At 43.0% G+C, this 20,015-nt stretch overlaps 1 protein-coding gene across 2 annotated transcripts; it reads left to right on the forward strand.

The window, feature by feature from the left end:
• The first annotated feature begins 334 nt into the window (after positions 1–334).
• On the forward strand, positions 335–19,212 carry lsm14aa (LSM14A mRNA processing body assembly factor a). 2 transcript variants are annotated; one of them, XM_021318994.2, is made up of 11 exons: positions 335–654; positions 2,969–3,132; positions 5,281–5,440; positions 6,781–6,855; positions 8,477–8,686; positions 12,847–12,921; positions 13,160–13,342; positions 13,624–13,789; positions 15,716–15,754; positions 15,961–16,195; positions 17,540–19,212. In XM_021318994.2, exons 1-11 carry the CDS (start codon positions 534–536, stop codon positions 17,561–17,563), a joined length of 1,452 nt encoding a protein of 483 aa, XP_021174669.2. In that variant the 5' UTR covers positions 335–533; the 3' UTR covers positions 17,564–19,212. The 2 variants fall into 2 exon arrangements, with proteins under 2 accessions (XP_021174669.2, XP_012723056.2); XM_012867602.3 differs by lacking the exon at positions 6,781–6,855 and having other exon boundaries at positions 338–654.
• Positions 19,213–20,015: the final 803 nt, after the last annotated feature.

Consider the following 20,015-nt stretch of genomic DNA (forward strand, 5'->3'; position numbering starts at 1 on the left):
CGCAGCATAGGAATGAACCATTGTATTTCATTAGTGGCCAGTAGTTTAAATAAAAACTCAGCTTCTTACTTTACTGTTTTTTAAAAGGAATTATTATTATTATTATTATTATTATTATTATTATTATTACTATTATTATTAATAATAATAATAATAATAATAATAATAATAATAATAATAATAATAATAATAATAATAATAATAATAATAATTTATTTATTTATTTATTTTAAGGGAGAATTTAAAATGCGTGTGTTCGGCCAAAGTCCACTTTCACTTCTATTCAACCAAGATCTATGATTCAGGACGCCGCCAAGTCACGCGATACTCCAAATCCCGTTATCCCCCGCGCTCAGAGCGGCGCTATGGAGGTAGAGGCAGCCATGTTGTAGCTGCAAAGCGGCGTCAGCGTCAGAGGCTACGGAACCGAAACACAGGAGAGTTGCTCCAGAACCCTCGTCTGCTGACCGCGCGGCTCGGAGCCACCGACCCCTTCCCATTTCTCTTCCCAGAGACGAGAAGCAGGCGCCATCATGAGCGGCGGAACGCCTTATCTGGGTAGTAAGATCAGCCTGATCTCCAAGGCCGAGATTCGCTACGAAGGAATCCTGTACACCATCGACACGGAGAACTCCACCGTGGCCCTGGCTAAAGGTGAGCGTCTCAGCGGGGCTCAGGGCGAGGCGGAAGCGCCGTGTGGCAGCTGCAGCGGTGGCGGTTATATCGGTTTTAACGGAAACTTAACGAGCAAACCGCTTCCAACCGGCCTGAAGTTAGCTCCTTACTGATAGCCCCTCCATTAAAGGAACATGCTGCTGTTTTTCTGCCAGACATTGTAAATACACCTCGTCTAAACAACGAATAAATATTTGTAAAACTACCATTTTAAACTTTTTTTTTTCCTTTCAAACAAAACCGTCGCCCCCGGAAATGTGCAGAATAAATGTTCTGCTGTAAATATCTAGAATAATCCATGACAGATTTGACTTGTCAAACATGAGCCCCCGTCTAACGTGGTCTACATATCCCTAAAACACAAGAATGATTGTTTATACTCCAATTAATTAAGATTTTTTTAATTGACAAACTGACTCAGAGAAGCTCTCGTCATTGTAGACTAACCCTTTGCAGTTTGACCAGTACAGAAATCTTCCATTTGTAACTGAAGTTTTGGGTTTTGTAAAGTGCAGAATCCTTTTTAAAAATACAGAATATCCCTTTTTATTTAAGCGCTGATTCAGAAACTGGGGATCTGATTATCCTCAGCATCAGGACCCTAAAGAGAAACAGACACAGCCAGGTGAGATCTAAGAAGTTATTATTACACAGAACCGTCTACAAACAAGTCCAATCAGTAATGTTTCATTTCTGGCATCCTAAAAATAAAACCCCAAATACCTTCAGAGAAGAGGTGCTGAAACTTAATGACCAGGACTATAACTGTTAATAAAATTAACCTTTCTAAAAAAGGCCAGGTGGCATCCTGACATATTTCTGTCTCTAGGTTATTAAGTAAGCCAAAGAGCCAATTGTGGCTCTGGAACTGCAGGTTGCAGACCCCTGATCTTTTCTCACTACAGCGGGAGCTTAACGTGAAACAGCTTAATCTTTAATTATTGTTATTTTTTTATATATATATATTTTTTAATTATTTTATTATTGGGTAAAAACATAAACGGAAAAAAAAATACTGATCCAAATGACCAGTCAGTCCCGGTATCTTTGTCAGCATTTATCATCCTAAGAAATGTAATATCATGTTTTTAGTACAGGGGCCATAACAGTTCTACAGGGGCACAGGCCCCTGTTGGCCCATGCCTAGAGCCGCCCCTGGTTCACACACAGGTAAAGTCAGACTCCCGCCAGGAGGGAGAACGCGCCGAGCTCCCTTACAGAATTGGTGTCGGGACAGCGAGATTCAACGGGATAAATATCAAAGGACACATTTGTTTATTTCACGTGGTGCCTGATTACTTCAATATTCTGAGGTTTAATGAGGATGATCTCATTTGTTTTAATTATTATAAATATTAAAGCTCAATGCTGCACTTTCTCAAAAGGAAACGGCTCGATGGTCATTTTCAGAAGTCCTACAAAAACACCATTTGCTTTGTCCCGTGTTAAACCATAATACTGCAACCTGATTGGCCCGAACCGTTTTTGGTTCAGTCCCCAACGATTGAGATGGATTCTCGCCCCGCTCCTGGTTAAACGTCAGCTCCTCCTGGAGGGAAGAACGGCGTTCTGTTTAAGAAAGTGATGTCTGAGCCGGGCTCCCGTACCGCCTGGAATCGGATTTAAGGATGATGGAATAAATCAGTGTGAAAAATATTATGTTCAGTAAAAGTTCCAGGTCTAACACCGCATTTATCCATTCGTTTGTCCGTTGTCTTTCCCTGCATCCCATCATCCACCTGGGGCTGGACGACAAAACGATAAGATCTCTTTTTTCTTTTTTAGAAAATCTGGATTTAATTCTGCAAATGCACTCCTTGGGTTTCCACATGGAGAATATGTTTAAGAAAATATATTGTAAAGAGGAACCGTTTTTATAATAATACGAAGCACTTTGATTTACTCATTTACTTATTATTTTTTTAGTTAGTTTAAAGTTACACCAGTGAAGTGAAGCCTGTTCGTAGGTCATTGTGTAAAACCACCAGCAGCAAACATTTGGTTATATTTTCATTGTTCACGGCAGGGCGGACTCCCAGACAAAATTGTTGATATAAAAAAGTTTTTAACATAATTTCTTTTTCTGAAATGAAAAGGAGGGATATTAATACACCAAATCGGATTTGATGTAATAATATTTGAGGTTTTATCGCCTACATCTCTGTTCATTCTGCAGTCCTGTTTAGGTTTCAGAGATATTTCCGTCTAAATGTGGAGTCTTTGCCACACCTGCTGGCATAATGGGATTTAAATGCTGAGCTGTGTTTTTTTTTTTTTTTCTGCTTCACCTCAGTCCGCTCCTTTGGTACCGAGGATCGCCCGACGGACCGGCCCATTCCTCCCCGGGACGACATCTTTGAGTACATCATCTTCAGGGGCGGCGACATCAAGGACCTGACGGTGTGTGAGCCGCCCAAACCGACATGCTCACTTCCCCAGGACCCCGCCATTGTCCAGGTAAGCTTTTCTCAAGCTGGGGGCAAAATGTAAAAAGCTGTTTCAGGTCGGGTTAAACGTTCAGAGTCCGGTTTTATTTATCACTAATGAATTTCAGCTGAAAGCGGCACCTTCACACTGAATTGACCCCCATCAGGAGAGGGAAAGGTTGTTGCAGCCTCCTGGAAGGGAACTGAAGAGAGCTGACCTGAGAATCGCTCTTTAATTATAATTATTGTGGAAACTGAGTGGTTTGTAATTCTGTGTCAGAGTTCAGGTTCTACTGGTTGATAAGCCGAAGTTCTTCAGGTTCCCCATCATAATACTTCCTTCTGGTGCCCCCCACCATCTCTAATGACTCTGGACTAACTTGGATCGTTTTAGTCGCAACAGATTTTTAATTCCTTTAGGGATCAATAAAGTAATTTTCAGTCAAATTGTGAAACTTTCAGAAGGTCAGAACTACGGCTGCACAATTATGCAAAAATGTCCTCAAAAAGCAGCAGTCGTGTATTTATTTTATTTTTTTCTTTCAGATTAAAAATGCAAAAGATTTTATAGTGAATTATGTTTTTTCATGTTCAACGATAAATTAGATATGAAAGAGTTTGATGAAGGAAAGTAGAAAAGAACAAATTATAACTCAGAAAAGCTGTCTGAGGCGTTTGCCTTAATGAAAAGACTCTACTAACCTTTTGGGTCGAATATTTTCTATGCAACAATAGGAATGTTGTCATTTTTAAAGAACCACCATTTTGTTTTAATTTTTAGGTTTAAAAAAAATAGAATAAAATATTTCCAAAAAGAGGTTGGATACATTTTCTTCTATGGGATGTTGTTGTTTGTGGAATATGATATAAAAAAGGATGTAAAATAATATTACTGCTGGTATTTTAGTAAAATTCTGGAATTATTCCATGAATAAAAAAATGATGGAAAACATCTAAAACCTGCATTTATTAGATCTGTGATTTAAAAACATTTGTTGTTTCTTGATCATTTTAAGCCAGAGTTATTAGGAGCCCTAACCTTCTCTCACTTTGGGGACCCATCATTTAAAGGTATATAGCCACGTTATATGCTTATAAAAAAAGACCAAAAACCGTTTGATAAAATAAAGTTATATACACCAAGCCTCCATCCTGATAATGTTTTAATGGACCTTTTTATGGATAAATATAGCCCCAGCACCGGTCGCAATTAGCAGATATAAACAGACGTGGCGCCATCTAGTGACAGTATCGCAGAACTATCATAATGCCAGTTTGCTTAATTAATGAATTACTTGTAATCAATGCCAGACTGAGCCTGACCCTCTGTAACGCCTCGCAGTAAAGCAGCAGCTAGGCGTGATCAAAGACCGATTAATTCATAGCGGCGTTATTAATTAAATAAACTGATCTACAGCAACTTTAAGAGCCTCATAGCAAAACATTTACTAATGTCAGTCAACTCTGGTCACATCTGCACAATCGGCAGGTTTAGCGTCCGCTTCAGTGAACCACAAAGTTCAGACATTATTCCCAGAGACATTCCAGGCTTTTCACTCTTTGAATCATATTTTTATCATTTATTTATTTGCGTTTCTTTCATTGGATTTTGGACCTTTCTGCATCATTTCTCTGGCAGATGCTAATAGCTGTTAGCCGCTGCCTTGTTTAACCCCTGCTGCACATGAGTAGAACGTACTTCCCTTAAAATCGTAAATAAACATGAAAGGCTTTATTTACTAACAAACTGAGCAAAAACAAAAAAATAACAACTAATATGCTAATAGGTGGTGATAATCTTTCATAAAAACTCTGTATGCAACCAGAGGGAGCTACTGACGTATAAATAAAAAAGTCAATGTGACTATGCACCTATAATGCAGCATAAAGGTAGGGAGGTGATTTGGTGGCTGAGTCATTAAGAGGCCAGCAGCAGCTTTAATAAACTTTATTTTTTATAATTGTTTTTAATAGACTGCTCATATTTTGGTGTTTGCTGTGAAAGCAGAAAGAGTTTAACTCTGTTCACTTATTTATCTAAAGTCATATTTTTATAGCTGCATTCATCATCATTACATATCCCCTGTTTTCCTGACAAAAAGCCCCGTTCAGAGTTCCACAGAACACCGGTTCTGACCCAGTTTCACGTTCACCAGACCCGTTTTTTCTTCTGCTCCAGTCCTCCATCAGCACCAGCTCCTCATCAGCGGCGGCCTCGGCTCCGACTCCGTTCCAGTCCTCGGGGTCCTACGGCCTCTTCAGCAGAGCTCCGGTCCCCGCCTACAACCAGTTCAGCACCAGCCCCCTGGTCTCGCCCCAGTTTGGACCTGTTGGTGTGGGTAAGTGGGTTAGAACTGAGCCGCTGTCACGGCCCGGCATGACATCCAAGGGTTCAGAGTCTGAGAGTGGTTCTGGACCAGGTTCCTCATGCCACAGGATGTGAGGAGGCGTCGGGTTAAGGCGTCAGCGTGAGGCCTTCGCCGCCCCCTCAACATGTTTTCTGCTCGGTTCTGACGGGACGGCACTGGACCGCTTACCTGACTCCGCCAGATAGATTTGCTCCGCATATCCATCTGGAAACCTTCCGTTGAAGTAAATTTGGGAAGGGGCGAAAATACTGGTTAGCTGATTGGCCTATGTTGGTGATAGACGGGCCAAATGAACCAATCAGATTCGTCGTCGCTCTGTTACGAGCGACGACGAAAACACAACCACAAGCCAAGCTACTCTTGCTGCTGCAGGTAAAGGCTCGTTAGCTCAGCAAAGAAATACTCTGTAATTCCGATAAAACTTGCTCGATAGCCACGCTAACGCTAGTTTCATCGGCTGAAGCCGCCATGTTCTTTAGACTGAACTGACGCGCTTCCCGTTGCGTCACACCTCAACCCGCCTCAAAGCCAACGCTGATTGGATGTTCGTTTGGTGAACGGCTCCAAATTTTCTTCAACGGAGGGTAGCCAGACTGATCTGCGAGTGAAACCTTGAAAGCTCGCGAGATCAGGATGGTCTCACGAGGCTACTGGACCGCACAGAAGGAACCAGAGTTCTGTGGGGGGTGGTGTTGATACCGGGCTGTGCTGATTGAACCAGAGACACGTTCTCTGTGGCCGTCTGTAAGGGAGGACGCGATGACTTGCATCCAGTCGGTTTCTGCTGCTGATCCAGTTCTAGTTTTAAAGATCCAGAACCGTCTGTTTTTCTAGTCCCCTGTAGGCTGGACCTCACGTTTTTCCTCCGGTCATGTTTAGTGGGTTCTGTTCGTCTGAGTCTCGGCTTCAAACTCATTTCTTCAGTCCAGGAACCGGTTTGACCCAAACTGGGATCTGCAGTCTGAGAATAAGTTGTTCTGGTGGGAAGAATCGGATCGATGGGAAGAATCTGTTTGGTCAGAGAGCAGATTTGTGTCCAGTTGTCACTCTGGCTGGTTTACGGGCAGAACGGGTCCAGTTTCTGCAGTGGCCCGTTTTGGGCTCCGCTCCAGCTCTGACCGTTCAGTTGCAACCAGATCCAGTCCAGTGTGGTTAGTTCCTCTGGTCGGTCCGGTTTGAACGGTCCAGCTCTGGGTCTGCGGGGCTGATTGGTGTTCTGGTGTCAGCACAGCCCGGGTTATCCGCAGAGGTCGGTCCAGTCGGCTGCAGAGAGAGTTCTGGTCTCAGTCGTCTGCTGTTCTCCCACACAGGGCGCTCCACTGCCACCTTTGTGAACTCCAGTCTGAGTGGTTCTGACTCGCGGTCGGTGGGAACTTTCACTGAAGGTAAAGACCACCAGGAAGTGGACTCTGTTCGTCCTCCAGATCAGGGGTCTGCAGCTCCAGTCCTCCGGTACCGGCGTCCTGAAAGCGGACCGGAGATGCGGACCCCTGATCTAAAGGAGGTCTAAATTTGTGTGTGAGGGTGAAGGTTGGTCTGAAACACGAAGCCTCTCCCTGTTTTCGGGTGTTTTCTGGTCCTGCTCCTGTCTTTCTCACCCACAAACACTCTGCGGTGGATTTCCTGCTGTAGTAAACAAAGTTCTGCCCAGAGTTTCACACGTAAACGTTGTTCTACAGGCTTGGAGGAGTCGTTCTCCTCAGGGTCGTTGTGATGACGGCCCAGTAAGAGTCAAGAATCGGTACTTGATCTGGATTTTTGTGCAGCTTCATGTCGGAGTTCTGCTGCAAACCAGAACCTGGTGGCTAAACTCAGAACCTTGAGCTCGTCTTTCTGCTTTTTATTCGTTTCCTTTGATTCTGGATACAGTTTAACTCGTCTGTTTGGACTGTGCAACCTTAGTGCACTGCAAAAACGGAACTAAAATAAGTAATATTCTCTTAAAATAAGTGTATCTGTCCTTAATCTGAGCAGGTAAAAAGGATAATCTGCCAATGGAATAAGATTTTTGCATTAAAATAGGAACAACTTAGGGCTGGGCGATATGGATTAAAAAATAAATGTCCGATTTTATCATACCAAATCCGATTAATCGATTTTTTTTCCTCCTTTTTGTTTCATAAAAAGAAATTAAAGAAATTATTTTAAAACGTTGCTTTTTATGTCAAGCATTTCGTCAGGGAGTTGACCTGAATTCAAAGTGCAACTAAAAACAAGCTGTGAAACATGCTTGTAAAACAAGATGGCAGCCGTGCCATTATAAACAATGAAAATATAACAAAACATTTGCTGCTAGTGGTATTACACATTGAGCTAAGAACAGGCTTCACTGCACTTGTGAACTTAAAGTTGAAAAAAAGTAAATAAGTAAATGAAGTACCTCGTATTATGGTAAAAAAAAAAAAAACAATATTTTGACAATACATTTGCCTAAACATATATCCAGCATCACATGCTGTTCTCTTCATGGAAACCCAATGAGTGTATTGGCAAAATAAAATCCAGATTTTCCAAAAATGAAATCTTAAAGAATTGTAAATTCAAATTAATCGATTAAATCGGATTTATCGCCCAGCCCTAGAACAACTCATCTCCATCATCTTATTTCAAGTGCAGGATGTCTAATTATCTTATTTTAGGGGTCAAAATACTCATCCCATTGGCAGATAATATTATTTACCTGCTCAAATCAAGGACAAAAACACACATTTTAAGAACATTTTACTTATTTTTAGTTCCGTTTTTGCAGTGTGGGCCATCTGAACCATTTTTCCTGACGCATCTGGACCGGTCCGGTAATAACTTGGTAGAGGCAGTCTGGGTTCCCAGCAGACCCTGAATGCGGCGTCTCTGTGGGACTATGCAGCAGCTCTTCTCTGGTTCTGTTTAACCAGCAGTGGCAGGTCTCTCTGTCTGTGTCGGGTCCGGTCTCTGGGGTTACTAATCGTGTGTGTTTGGTTCTGTCCGGGCTAAGTGAGACCCGTTAACCCTGCTGTCTCTCCTCAGGCCGCAGCAGTCCTGGTCTGGAAGCTCTCAGGAAGAGTCCCACCCTGGATCAGGTGACCCAGAGCGGCCCGTCTGTCCCGGCCTCCAGCACCACGGCTCCGGCCCCTGGACTGGGTCGTAGGAGCCCCCCCCATGGCCGCACCGCCCCTGCTGGTCCCTCTCAGAGCAGCCAGAAGGTTCAGCAGCAGGACGGAGTGGACAGGATGAGGGGTGAGAACCTTCGGTCTTCCTGGTTCTGGTGGATCATCACTGAGCAGCTCTGGGTCTCAGGACTGGTGCTGACACAGGGTTCCCGCGGATCCTTTAAAAGGCATTGAATTCTGTAATATATAAAACTAAAGACTTAATTAGCATTAAAATGTATTAAATCAGTCTTTCTTAGGTCTTAAAATTTTTACGAGGTCATAAATAGCATTTTATTTTTGTAATCCTTACCAAACAGTAACATAATTGACACAATTATATTTTTTAAAATTTACAGAACGGCTCAATGTAACCATTATTGGTTCCGTCCCGATAGTGGAACCAATAAAAACTGTTGCGGCCGGACCATAGCTGGGAAAAAGGGTTGGCACTGGTTATGTTGTGGTTTTTAAAACTGATTTATAGTTTATTTTAGTAGGGAACAAAACAAAGTTTGTGAATTCAGTTCAGTAGTTATTAAAAATATATCTGTAATTTCTGTGTTTTTTAGCTTTCTTCCTATATTGAATGTTTTTCAAAAATTTTAAACATGCCTACTGGGCCAGAAAGTAATGGTTTATGTTAAAATAAACATTTGGGTGAAGTTGACGCAACCAGGTTTTTCTTGTTTATCGTGAAGTTGGTCTTAACTTTTTATTTCAAGTGGCATTAAAAAGTCTTAAAAAGTCTTGAATTTAACTTGCCTTATGCTGTAGGAACCCTGTGACAGCTGACAGGGACGTGGTTCTGGGTAACCTTCAGTCTGCTGCATAAAACCTCAGAGATCTGATCTGAACTTCAGCGCTGCAGCTAATATTTTTGTGGACTACCTACGCTAAACGATCAGAACCTCCTCCGACTGGTTCTGGTAGAAAACGTCTCGGGCCGGGCAGTAAATCGAGATTCTAAGAACATTAAGATTTACTTTTTTAAAAAGATATAAGATGAGACTACATCGTTTATATCGAGGTGGTCCATGTAGCGTTATACCGTATTTTTCAGACTATAAGTCGCTCCAAAATATAAGTCGCACCATAAAGAGAGAAAAAAAAACATGTCACATTTATTTAGAAATTTATTTCACGCAATCCAAGACTAAAAACTGACATTTAATCTGGTGATGTAATTTAATCAACTACACGGCTGCATCCACAACCGGCTGAATAACCTGAAACATACCTGAGAGGATGAATGGAGAACATTAGCATAACAAGCTAGCAACTCCAACTGGGAACGTCGTTACGTTCAAAATTGTCAAAATTATGCCGAAATTAGACGTGCTGAGCTAACAGTACGACACGGATGTTTCAGAGCAACATAAAGCTGCCGTGCATCAGCCAAGTTGTAACCCGCCTGGAGAACAGAGCTGTAAGCTAGCGCTAGCTGCTATTAGCTTCATGGACAGCCTAGTACAGGGTTCTGTCGCTCTGCCGCATGAATGCAGACTGAAACAGTGAAACAACATACAAACATGTGTTCTGTCTTTGTTAATGTTTCTATTAATTTTTAAGTGGTAAAAAGAGCAGCATATAGTTTTCACAAGCCCAGAGCGCCCTCCTGTGGCTATTGACGGTAATGTTTACTCCTCGGTTCATGTTGGTCAGTATGAATTAACATTAAAATTGATATACAAGTCGCTCCTGACTAAGTTGCAGGATCGGCCAAACTGTGAAAAAAATTGCAAACTATAGTCCGAACAATACGATAATTATAGTTTTATGTATTCCAGCAGGTTGGTTTTCAGTTTTTTCACATATTTATTTACAGCTGTTTGTTAAAAGATGTTCCTGTGAGACGTTTGGGATAAACCCTTGATTCAGAGAGGCCTTTTTATAATTTCTTTATGAAAATAAAAACATATCGTGATAAATGTCAGCCTTAAAATGTCGCCCAGTCCTACGCTGCCAAAAGGGAACTTAAAGTAAGTAAAGTTTTCTTGAATTAGTGTATTTTTCCTTGATACGAGCAGGTAAATAAGATAATCTGCCAGTGAAATGAGCATTTTGACCCTTAAAATAAGATAATTAGAAATACTTCACTTGATTTAAGATGGAGATGAGTTGTTCTTATTTTCAGTGCAATAATCTTTTTCCATTTGTAGATCATTAAAACTTGCCTCATCAAATCTAAGACAAATGCACTCGTTTCAATAAAATGTTGCTTAATTTTAGTTTCATTTTTGCTGTGTAAGAACATCCCTCCTGAAACTTGATTCTTGAAATTTGAATCATGGCGTCTTCGTATTTCGGTTCTAATAAAATGAAAGGAGGTCAAAGCTCCTCTGCAGGTCGACATTTCATCAGCAGCTCCAGTCAGAGGTTTATGTTCAGGTTTATGTAACCCTGGCTGGATGTGTGACAACCTTTCCTGGCCCAATTTGTAAATTAATTTATGTTTTTATGCAGGTTGGTTTTCTGCCACAGTTTTCCTAAAAGGTTGATGTTGTTAATCAGTCGCCCAGCGTTACTAAGTGGCTTCTGTCTGTTAAGAAGTTCAGCTGACCACTAACTTTTATCCAAAAACTAAACTTGAGGGGGAGTTCTGCTTAGTCGCTCAAAAAAAACAAAATCCATCCCAGGCAGATCAAGAACAAAACAACTTTAGACCTGGGGTCCGTTCTTCGTACGTTGCTTAAAACATCCGAGATTAAATAACACATCCAAGATGATTTCATCCGGCTAATCCTGATCCGGCTAATTGGGTTCTTCCAACACACCTGTTGTTTACGATTAGTATCACTGGATTGAATTAACTGAGACAACTGCACGTTCATGCGTTTGTTTAAAAGGGGAAATGTATCGATAGTAGAAACAATGATCAGCAGCGCTGCTATTGGCTGTTCAGCATGAACAAAGAACGCCCACAGTTTTTCTCCCAAGCAGAACACGAGCTTTTAATGGAAGGTTATGCCGAATTTGAGTCATTAATTAAAACACCTCAAAATCTGTTAAAGCCAGGAGAGAGGGCCGGCAAAAAGTATCAGACAAATTAATGCGTAAATACTGTCCATGGTAGATGTTTCTATAACATTCTACAGCATGAATTTTTGCATTTTAATAATTTGATATTATTTGTTCTTTTATATCAGAGCCTCCATGGGACCCACTAGAACATGGGGAAAAAGTGAAGTACAAGAATATTCTACAAAATGGTAGCCTTTAAGTATTACACTTTATTTTAAAAAGGCACTTGTTATGTCAAGAGATCCAAATTTCAGTGTCATTCCTTAGACACGGGAAGTAAAGGACACGTGCAAACTGGGAATTTTAACAAAAAAAAAAATCTTTATCCATAAAAAATGAAAATCTTCCTTTTCCAAGTCATCCACAGTTTACACGGTAAAACTGTATTGCTCCGTGTCTAGATAATCCATCCATAGTTTTTTCTAATACAATATACGGCTCGACAGGAAGCAAGATTTTCAAAGTAAAACTAAACTTCACAATAAATTGGCCCGAACAAATCTTCTTACTGAATATGATAAAAATAAAAAGCAAACTATCATACAAATAACTTAAATATTTTAGATTTATGGCTCTAACACCGCTTTTTCCTCTTTAAAAGCCACTGTTAATTGATGTGTTTGTCTGTTTATAACAGCCACCAAGAAAAATCTCTCTACACTGTCGCGCTGCTCTAAAGGATCATGTCTATTGCGCAATACGCGATTAATTCGAAAAACTCTGCAAATTATTCTTGCACCTTCCGCAACAGGTTGCTGTCATAAAAATGGACATGGCTACGGCAGACTTCCCTATCTCCTCCGCTTATAAAGCCGTGATCTAATCTTGTTTACATGAAATAAGCCTCCTCTCGAGCAGGCTTAAGCTGGCGCACTTGTTGCTATGACAACAAGTGCAGGATGTCTTTCGAAGAACCAAACGATCCAAGATCATGCCAAATCGTCAACAATGAAATCCTGCTAACTGAGTTAGCGACGTACGAAGAACGGACCCCTGAGCTGTAAAGAAGTACGACTGTTGCACAGAACGCTGCAGACAGACTGCTGCTCCTGCCGGTCATAGAAACAGTTTTAACCTCCTGTTTCCTGCAGGAATCCAACCCGCTGCTGTCTGGCTTCACTCTCCAGTGTGTCAGGGCTGAGTTTGTGACTGCAGTAGGAGAAGCATCTGCTTTCCGATCACTGTGTGGAGACTCAACGTGTTTTGTTGTTGTTGTTGTTCCAGGATCAGACGTCCAGAGCAGAGCTGAGGGCGAGCAGGCGCGAGGAGAAGGCAGGGAGGCCAGTAAACGCTCCACAGGTTAAAGTCTGCTCCTCTCTGCAGCCATCCTGCATGCTCTCCATGTTTCCTGTCGCCTTCACCTCCTCAGGGATGAAGGAGACTACCATCATCTCCTCCATCCTTCTCTCATTAACTCCTGGAGCCACGCCGCTCCTCTTCATCCTCACCCCCCTGTGCCGCCATCTCTGCTTCTGTTTGCTCCGTTTCTCTTCGTCCCCCCCCCCCCAGCTAACGCAGAGCCTCTGTCTGTCCCCAGCCGCTGCCGGCGGAGCGCCAAGCCGACGCGGCCGAGGAGGCGGGCACCACGGGAGGGGCCGCTTCAACGTGCGCCGGGACGGACCCATGAAGTTCGAGAAGGACTTCGACTTCGAGAGCGCCAACGCGCAGTTCAACAAGGAGGAGATCGAGAGGGAGTTCCAGAGCAAGCTGAAGCTCAAAGGTTGGGCATCAACTGGTTTTACTGAGGGGAGCTGCTGCAAAGCGAACTCCTTTCTGTAATTAGAGGAGCAGCTTTTAATTCAGCGGAGCAGTTTGATATTAAAAGACTGGGATATACTGATGCACAAAGGGAGCTGGTTCAGATCTTTAATGGGACTTTCTTCTCCTCTTTTGCTGTTGAATTTCTATTTATGTCCCTGAACTGTATCTGTGACCGATCCTTTTGGAGTCTTTATATCCAGAGTTGTTCTGCTGCTCAGACGTGCCTCTGTCGTCTCTCAGATGAGAAGTCGGAGAAAGCGGTAAACGGAGAAGATAAGGCAGACTCTGGAGTGGAAACCCAGAACAGTGAGGGCAACAACGAGGAAGAGGGCGACCCGCTGGGCCCAAACTGCTACTACGACAAGTCCAAGTCATTCTTCGACAACATCTCCTGTGACGACATGAGGTAAAAGATCTCAAGTTGGTCCTTCATCCTGCAGTCTGGCCTCAGTGCTGGTAGATGGTAAAGATCGGGACATGGAAAGTGATTCCTGAACAGATTGTGAACCGACTCTCGAAAGTGTCTTGGTTCTCAAACGTGGGAACTGATTGTGGAAGAGATCTGATCAGAGCTTAGAAACGTTTAAACACTGATTATAAACTAATGAACTGATGAAACCGCTTTTCTTCCTGGGTCATCATCTTCTAACCTGACCCTAGCCAGATTTGTCGCTCCGCCTAGCTTCACTCACACACATCTGGGACCTCTCCATAGGAATTGCCTTTATTGAAGGCTGGGCCTTATCAAAAATCCTTGCCTATGATTGGATAAGCCACTTGTCTGTCATCTTTATCAACGTGCTATTTCAACCACTTACACCGAAGCTAACCCGTGACGCTGATGAGAGCAACACAGGAAAAAAAACGTTTTATTTAATTTTTTTATGTGTTTGCGGCTCTAGTGGTGTTTTATTAACAGTGAGCTGACAGGAAGAGGGGGAAGACAGGCGGCAAAGCGCCGCGGGTCGGAGTCGATCCCGGGCCGACCGCATTGAGGACTAAAGGCCTCCTAACATGGTTCACGCTAACCGCTAACCGCTCTGCTGCAGACGCTCCCCGGAAAACAAAACTTGCCAAATCCGGTCGGGAGAAGGGCGAAAACATGGTTTCCACCATCAAAAGCCTTCAGAGCCGTTCTCTGATGTTCTTTTAATTAAACAATATTAGGTAGATTGGACAACACGGAAGAAATAGCAGCATCAATGTTAACGCTTGCTTCCTCGATGCGAGCCGCCATTGTTGTTGGAATCTCACGGTCGCTTCTCCACTACGTCACATCTATGAAACTCCAGCCCTGCGTCCTGATTGGCTGGACAATAAAATTGGTTGGAGAAATCACTTTCTATGGGAGAGGTCCCAGATGGATGTGAGTGAAGCTAGGCAGAGCGATATAAATCTGGCTAAGGTCTGGTTAATCAACTTGGCCACAGATGTCAAACTCCAGTACTTGAGGGCTGCATTCCTGTAACTTTTAGTTGGGTCTGTGTGCCAACACACCTGAATCACAGAATAAGGTCATTAACCGGATATGGGGAAATTCAGTCCAGTTCATCTGAGACTTGGGAAACATGTAAGGCTACGTTCACACTGCAGATCGTGATGCTTGATTCTGATTTTTTTTTTTTAAGCGGTCGTTCATATTACTACTAAATGCGACCGTCATCTTACTTCTGTCTGAACGGTTCATGACAGCAAAGCGACCCGCATGTGCAGATAACAGAAGAAGTCACGCAGCAGCACACGGTTTACGGAAGTGATGGTGAATGTAATTGTTTCTAGAAGTGTTCAATAAAGTTTTGTTAAGAAAAAAAACTCAGACAGGGGGGAAACTCAGATACCAGCCAGCATCCCTCGTTATCATTAGAAAGCTGCTGAGCAATGAGAGCCGACAATATTAATACAACATCATAGCAAGACTAAGGTAAGAAGAAAGCAGCACAGCTGTTAATGATGTTTGTTTTATGGAGCGCTAACTGCTGCTGTGATGATGTGACGTGAAATACGGATAAAATACGACGTGACCGTTCAGACGCTTTGAAAAATATCCGATACGTTTCTGAGTTAGCGCCACACATGGAAGTGGCACAGATCGGAACCGGGCCGTTCACACTGCCGTGAAAAAGACGGATATGGGTCGCATTTCCCTGCTGTGTGAACTTCGCCAAAATGTTGCAGTACACTGGCTCTGGAGGACTGGAGTTTCGGCTTGTCTTGGTTGGTTTCCAGCGGCATTAGGGTCGTTAAGCAGCAGAGGAGGGAATCAGTGACCAGCATACATGTTAGCTTGTTTTCCTGCTCTGATCCTGATCTGCTGGTGTTTGTGTGTTTTTAGGAAAGCGGCGGAAAGGTCCGGAGCCTCAGGTTTCCCTCGGTGAGTGTTTCTCACATCTTTCCTCAGTGAGTCAAACTGATCCAGGAAGTTGCAGCGTAAATCTTTCTGACTGATCATCAGCAGTGCTTCTGTCAGCAGCTCTTTGCCGTTAGATCAGCAGCTTTTTGCCGTTAACGGGGGGGATTAAAGCTGGTGAACCTGGGTTAGCTCCCTCTTCCACGAGTTACTTTTTCTTTCTCCTGCAGGGAGCGCCGTCAGACCTGGGCGGAGGAGAGGAGAATGAACGCCGAGACCTTCGGCATCCCTCTGCGTCACGGCCGAGGCCGCGGAGGTTACCGAGGCCGCGGGGGGATGGGCTTCAGAGGAGGCCGGGGACGTTCGGCCAGCCGGGGGTCTTTTGGTCCCCCTCAGGGCGGCGGCTTCAGGGGAGGATACAGAGGAAACCAGGCGGGCCGTGAATTCGCCAACCTACCCTACAGGGTGAGTCTGGCTCGGAGAAGTGTTTTCCATCATGAGCTTTGCCACTCATAAGGTGGAGATTCATCCGTCTGCATGTGTGAACCTGTCTGATTCAAACCTGGATGTTCACCTGAGTTATACTTAGCTTAAGTTCCCCCGATCCCATCCTAAGACAAAGTCCAGCCAGATATCCAGATTTTAAAAGCCTCCAGAAACCAGGAATCTTTAACTGTAAATATAACATATGATTTCTGTCCAGATTTAAAAGTCTGCCTTTGATTCGCTACTCTGGCATCTCTGTGAAGATCAGCAGGATTTGATTTAGGAGGCGATGAACGGTCAGACTCCAGATCTGACCACCAGCTTCAGGAGGCAGGTTGGACGTGACGGAGCTGGATAATCTCTCTTTGAGTCAAAGCTACATCATCACACGGATACACGAAACCGGCGTTTTTAAATGTATCCACTCTGTAAACGATTTATATATACATATATACACCTGATCTTGTTTTTGTGGGGGCGGGATCTAAACGTTTGGAGTTGGGCGCCGCCGGCTTAGATGGAGAACTTTTCACCAGTTGGAAGTTTAGACTGAATTTGTGCGATTTAATTTAGGTTTGTCTGTGTTAGGGATTGACGTTAATAATAATAATAATAATAATAATAATACATTTTATTTCAAGCGCCTTTCAAAACACTCAAGGTCACTGTACATGTAAAAACAATAAATGGTAAAAGCAGTCGTCATAATTAAAAGAAACAACACAACTTACACAGAGAAAAGTAATATAAAATCATAATGAAAAGGCAATCTTGAACATGTGGGTTTTGAGTTTTGATTTGAACACGGGTAAAGACTCGATATTGCAGATGTCAGGGGGGAGAGAATTCCAGAGTGTGGGCGCGGAACGTGAAAAAGCTCTGCTCCCCATGGTTTTAAGACGGGCTTACATCGGTATTAACGTCGGCATCGGCTCATTTTCTTAACATCGGTATTGGGCCGATGTGTAAAACTGGGCCAGTATTACCCACCAGCGTTTGTTTAGCTAAGGCGAGGGGTTAGCCATGTGGTATTTGTTTGGAGGTTTGTAATCACGCAGCGCAGGATTGGGAATGTTTAACGGACACAAAGAAGCAGTTGGTGTGGCGTTTTTTTTTCCACTGTGTCAAAAAGCGTAGGGAAAAGTATCTAATATCAAAATTAGGCCAGATTTTCATTCCTGCATCCCTCGTCTGAATGATTGCATCAGTGAGATTATGCATTTCTGTCTGTAAGTCTGTTCTGTTCTGTTATAAAGTGCCTTAAGGTGACATTTGTTCTTAATTGTCAACATGAAATGTTTCTGTCTCTGTGTTTCGATGCAGAAGGACAACAAAGCGGCGGCGTAGTGTCGACAGCGGGAGGAGGCTCCGTGAAGCGGGAACTTCTTCCGTGGAAAGCAGCAAAGCTTCGGTTCCGTTCTGTCCACTAAATTCCTGAAGATTGTCTCCTCGTCGTTTCCGTCACCAGCACTGGAGTAGACTCTAAACGCAGCTTACCGTTCCGTCTGTCTCAGACCGCCGTGATACTGATGCAGTTAGAAAAAGCGATCCCCTCTAAATGTTCCGGTGTCTCAGCTCTGGACGCTCTCGTAGCTTTATCAGGGTTCGTCCTGCAGAGGGCGCTGCAGGCGCTCTAAAACCTGGATTTATTTTTTTCTTCTACCAGTATATCATGCGACGTGGGCGACGACTCGCTGAGCTCGTGTTCGTCACTCCTGCACTTGTTGGCCTTTTGTAGCTCTGACGGTCTCTCCTCCACCTGTCTAACATCACTGGTGTTTCTGGTTGTCGTGTTCCTAACTCCCCACTTCACACACATCGCTCCTCTGTTTGGTCTTCTTACTGCAGGTTCACCTTCGGTTCATCTCTTGAGCTGTTTAGTTCAGAATTAAACCTCCAGAACAGTGTTACGTTAAAGCCAATATTAAAACTCGGCACAGAAACCATCTGCTCACCATAAAGTCCAGATGAAGGACTTTTTTTTTTTTTTTTTTTTTTTTAAGTTATTGGGTTGACAAGAAATAAGTCTTTCAAATCACATAAAACAAATTCCTTTAAACCAGTAACTCCTTTGAGAGTTTAGAGTTTAAGAGTAGAGAAACAATCTCCTCTACTGGGTTTGGAGCACAGAACTAAATGTTTTTTTTTTTTTGTTTCCTGATCAGTTTTAATTTGGGTCCATTTGGGATTCCCACCTGGAACCAGCCAGCCGGCCTCATTCCTCGCCCTGTTACAGTCTTCATGAAGCCACTAGCGTCGCCCCGCAGCACTGCATGCCGGCCGGCAGGAAGTGATGTCACAAGTAAACGGAGCTGCGCATTGTAGCATCATCAGTCAGCAATACCCCCCCGCGTTTGGTTTCTAAAACACGTTCGGACCCCCGCAGGTTTCTCAGCCTCTGAGTCGGTCCTGCCGGGCCAGAACCCCGCACGCACCGACCCAGACCGCAGCACGATCAGAACCTCTTATTGATGTCAGGTGTGTTTTTAATGCCGCTGCTGCTCGCTCGGATCTTTATGGTTTTCAGAGATCAGAGATCAGAACATCCAGCTAGCGCTGTGACGTTTAGTGATCCTGTCGGCTGATCCGATCAGAACATTTTGTTAAATAACGGGTGGTTGTTGCACCCCTGAGCTTGGTCTCTTGACCCAGAGTCCTTTTTTTTTTTTTTCTGCTTTGATTCGGACAGCAAACCTGTAGATTCTCCTGAACACTTCCCATGATCCGACATGCAGAGCCACCTTTAAACTGTGCTCAGGAAACAGGAGAGGACCGGTCCAAAAGGCGGTTCCATTCAGATAAAAAAGAACTGTTTCAGACATTAAGGTTCTTAACTGAATGTTGGTTTTGATTTGCTGAGGAAAACATTTTGTTCTGGTGTGTTCAGTGAAAGATTCTGGTTCCAGTCTTGGACCCACACCTGGGGAAAAAGTGATCTTTTAAACGATGCATTGTAAAATAAAGAACTTAAATAAAGACACTAAGTTTGCATAAAAGTTTGCCGCTTCTTTCTTCTTTTTAATGATTTTTTAAACATCAGAAAAGGTCACCAACCTTCTTCACCCAGGGCTATTTTTACTGGTGTCATACGAAGGGCTATCAGTGCTGACCTTTGAACAATAAGATTCAGAGATTACCTTAAAAGTATGTAAAATAAACTTTTTCTTGCTTTCTTATAGATATTGTCTTTTTTAAATCTATATAAATGTGAATAAACGGGAAGAGTAATGGAATAAAATAAAGTTTTACATGCAGCTCACTAGTGGATTATGCTGCTGCTTTTTTTTTATTTATTATAAACAAGTTCACGGCCACCTCATGTGGTCATCAGGGGCCGCTTGGTGCCCACGGCCCCCCATGTTGGTGACCCCTGTTCTAGAGATGTATGCATTCATCCAGGTGCAGACGAATTGCTCAGAATGCTGCAGGTGATATGAACATGTTGCTGCATCAGCGCCAGTACAAAATAATCACACTTCAGGAGTAGTATGACAATAAGTTGAATAATCACTGTTGAAACCATACATGTAATATAACTACACTTTTTATTTTTGTACATGTATGTTGGATTGTGTATATATAAGATAAGATGGGCTTTATTGATCTCACATTGGAGAAATTTACATGTCACATCGGCTCAGTAGTCATAGGAAAGAGGAGTCAAGTAGGACTAGGTGCATCAAATATTTACACAGTGTCCTCGTTATACCATGGATCAAAAGAAGTAGGTAAGAAAAAGCAAAAAAGAAAAAATACAAAAAGAAATAAGGTAGAGGATGTCTTCTGTACGTTCGCTGTG

This window comes from Fundulus heteroclitus, chromosome 2 (genome assembly GCF_011125445.2).
Source record: "Fundulus heteroclitus isolate FHET01 chromosome 2, MU-UCD_Fhet_4.1, whole genome shotgun sequence".
NCBI lineage: Eukaryota > Metazoa > Chordata > Actinopteri > Cyprinodontiformes > Fundulidae > Fundulus > Fundulus heteroclitus.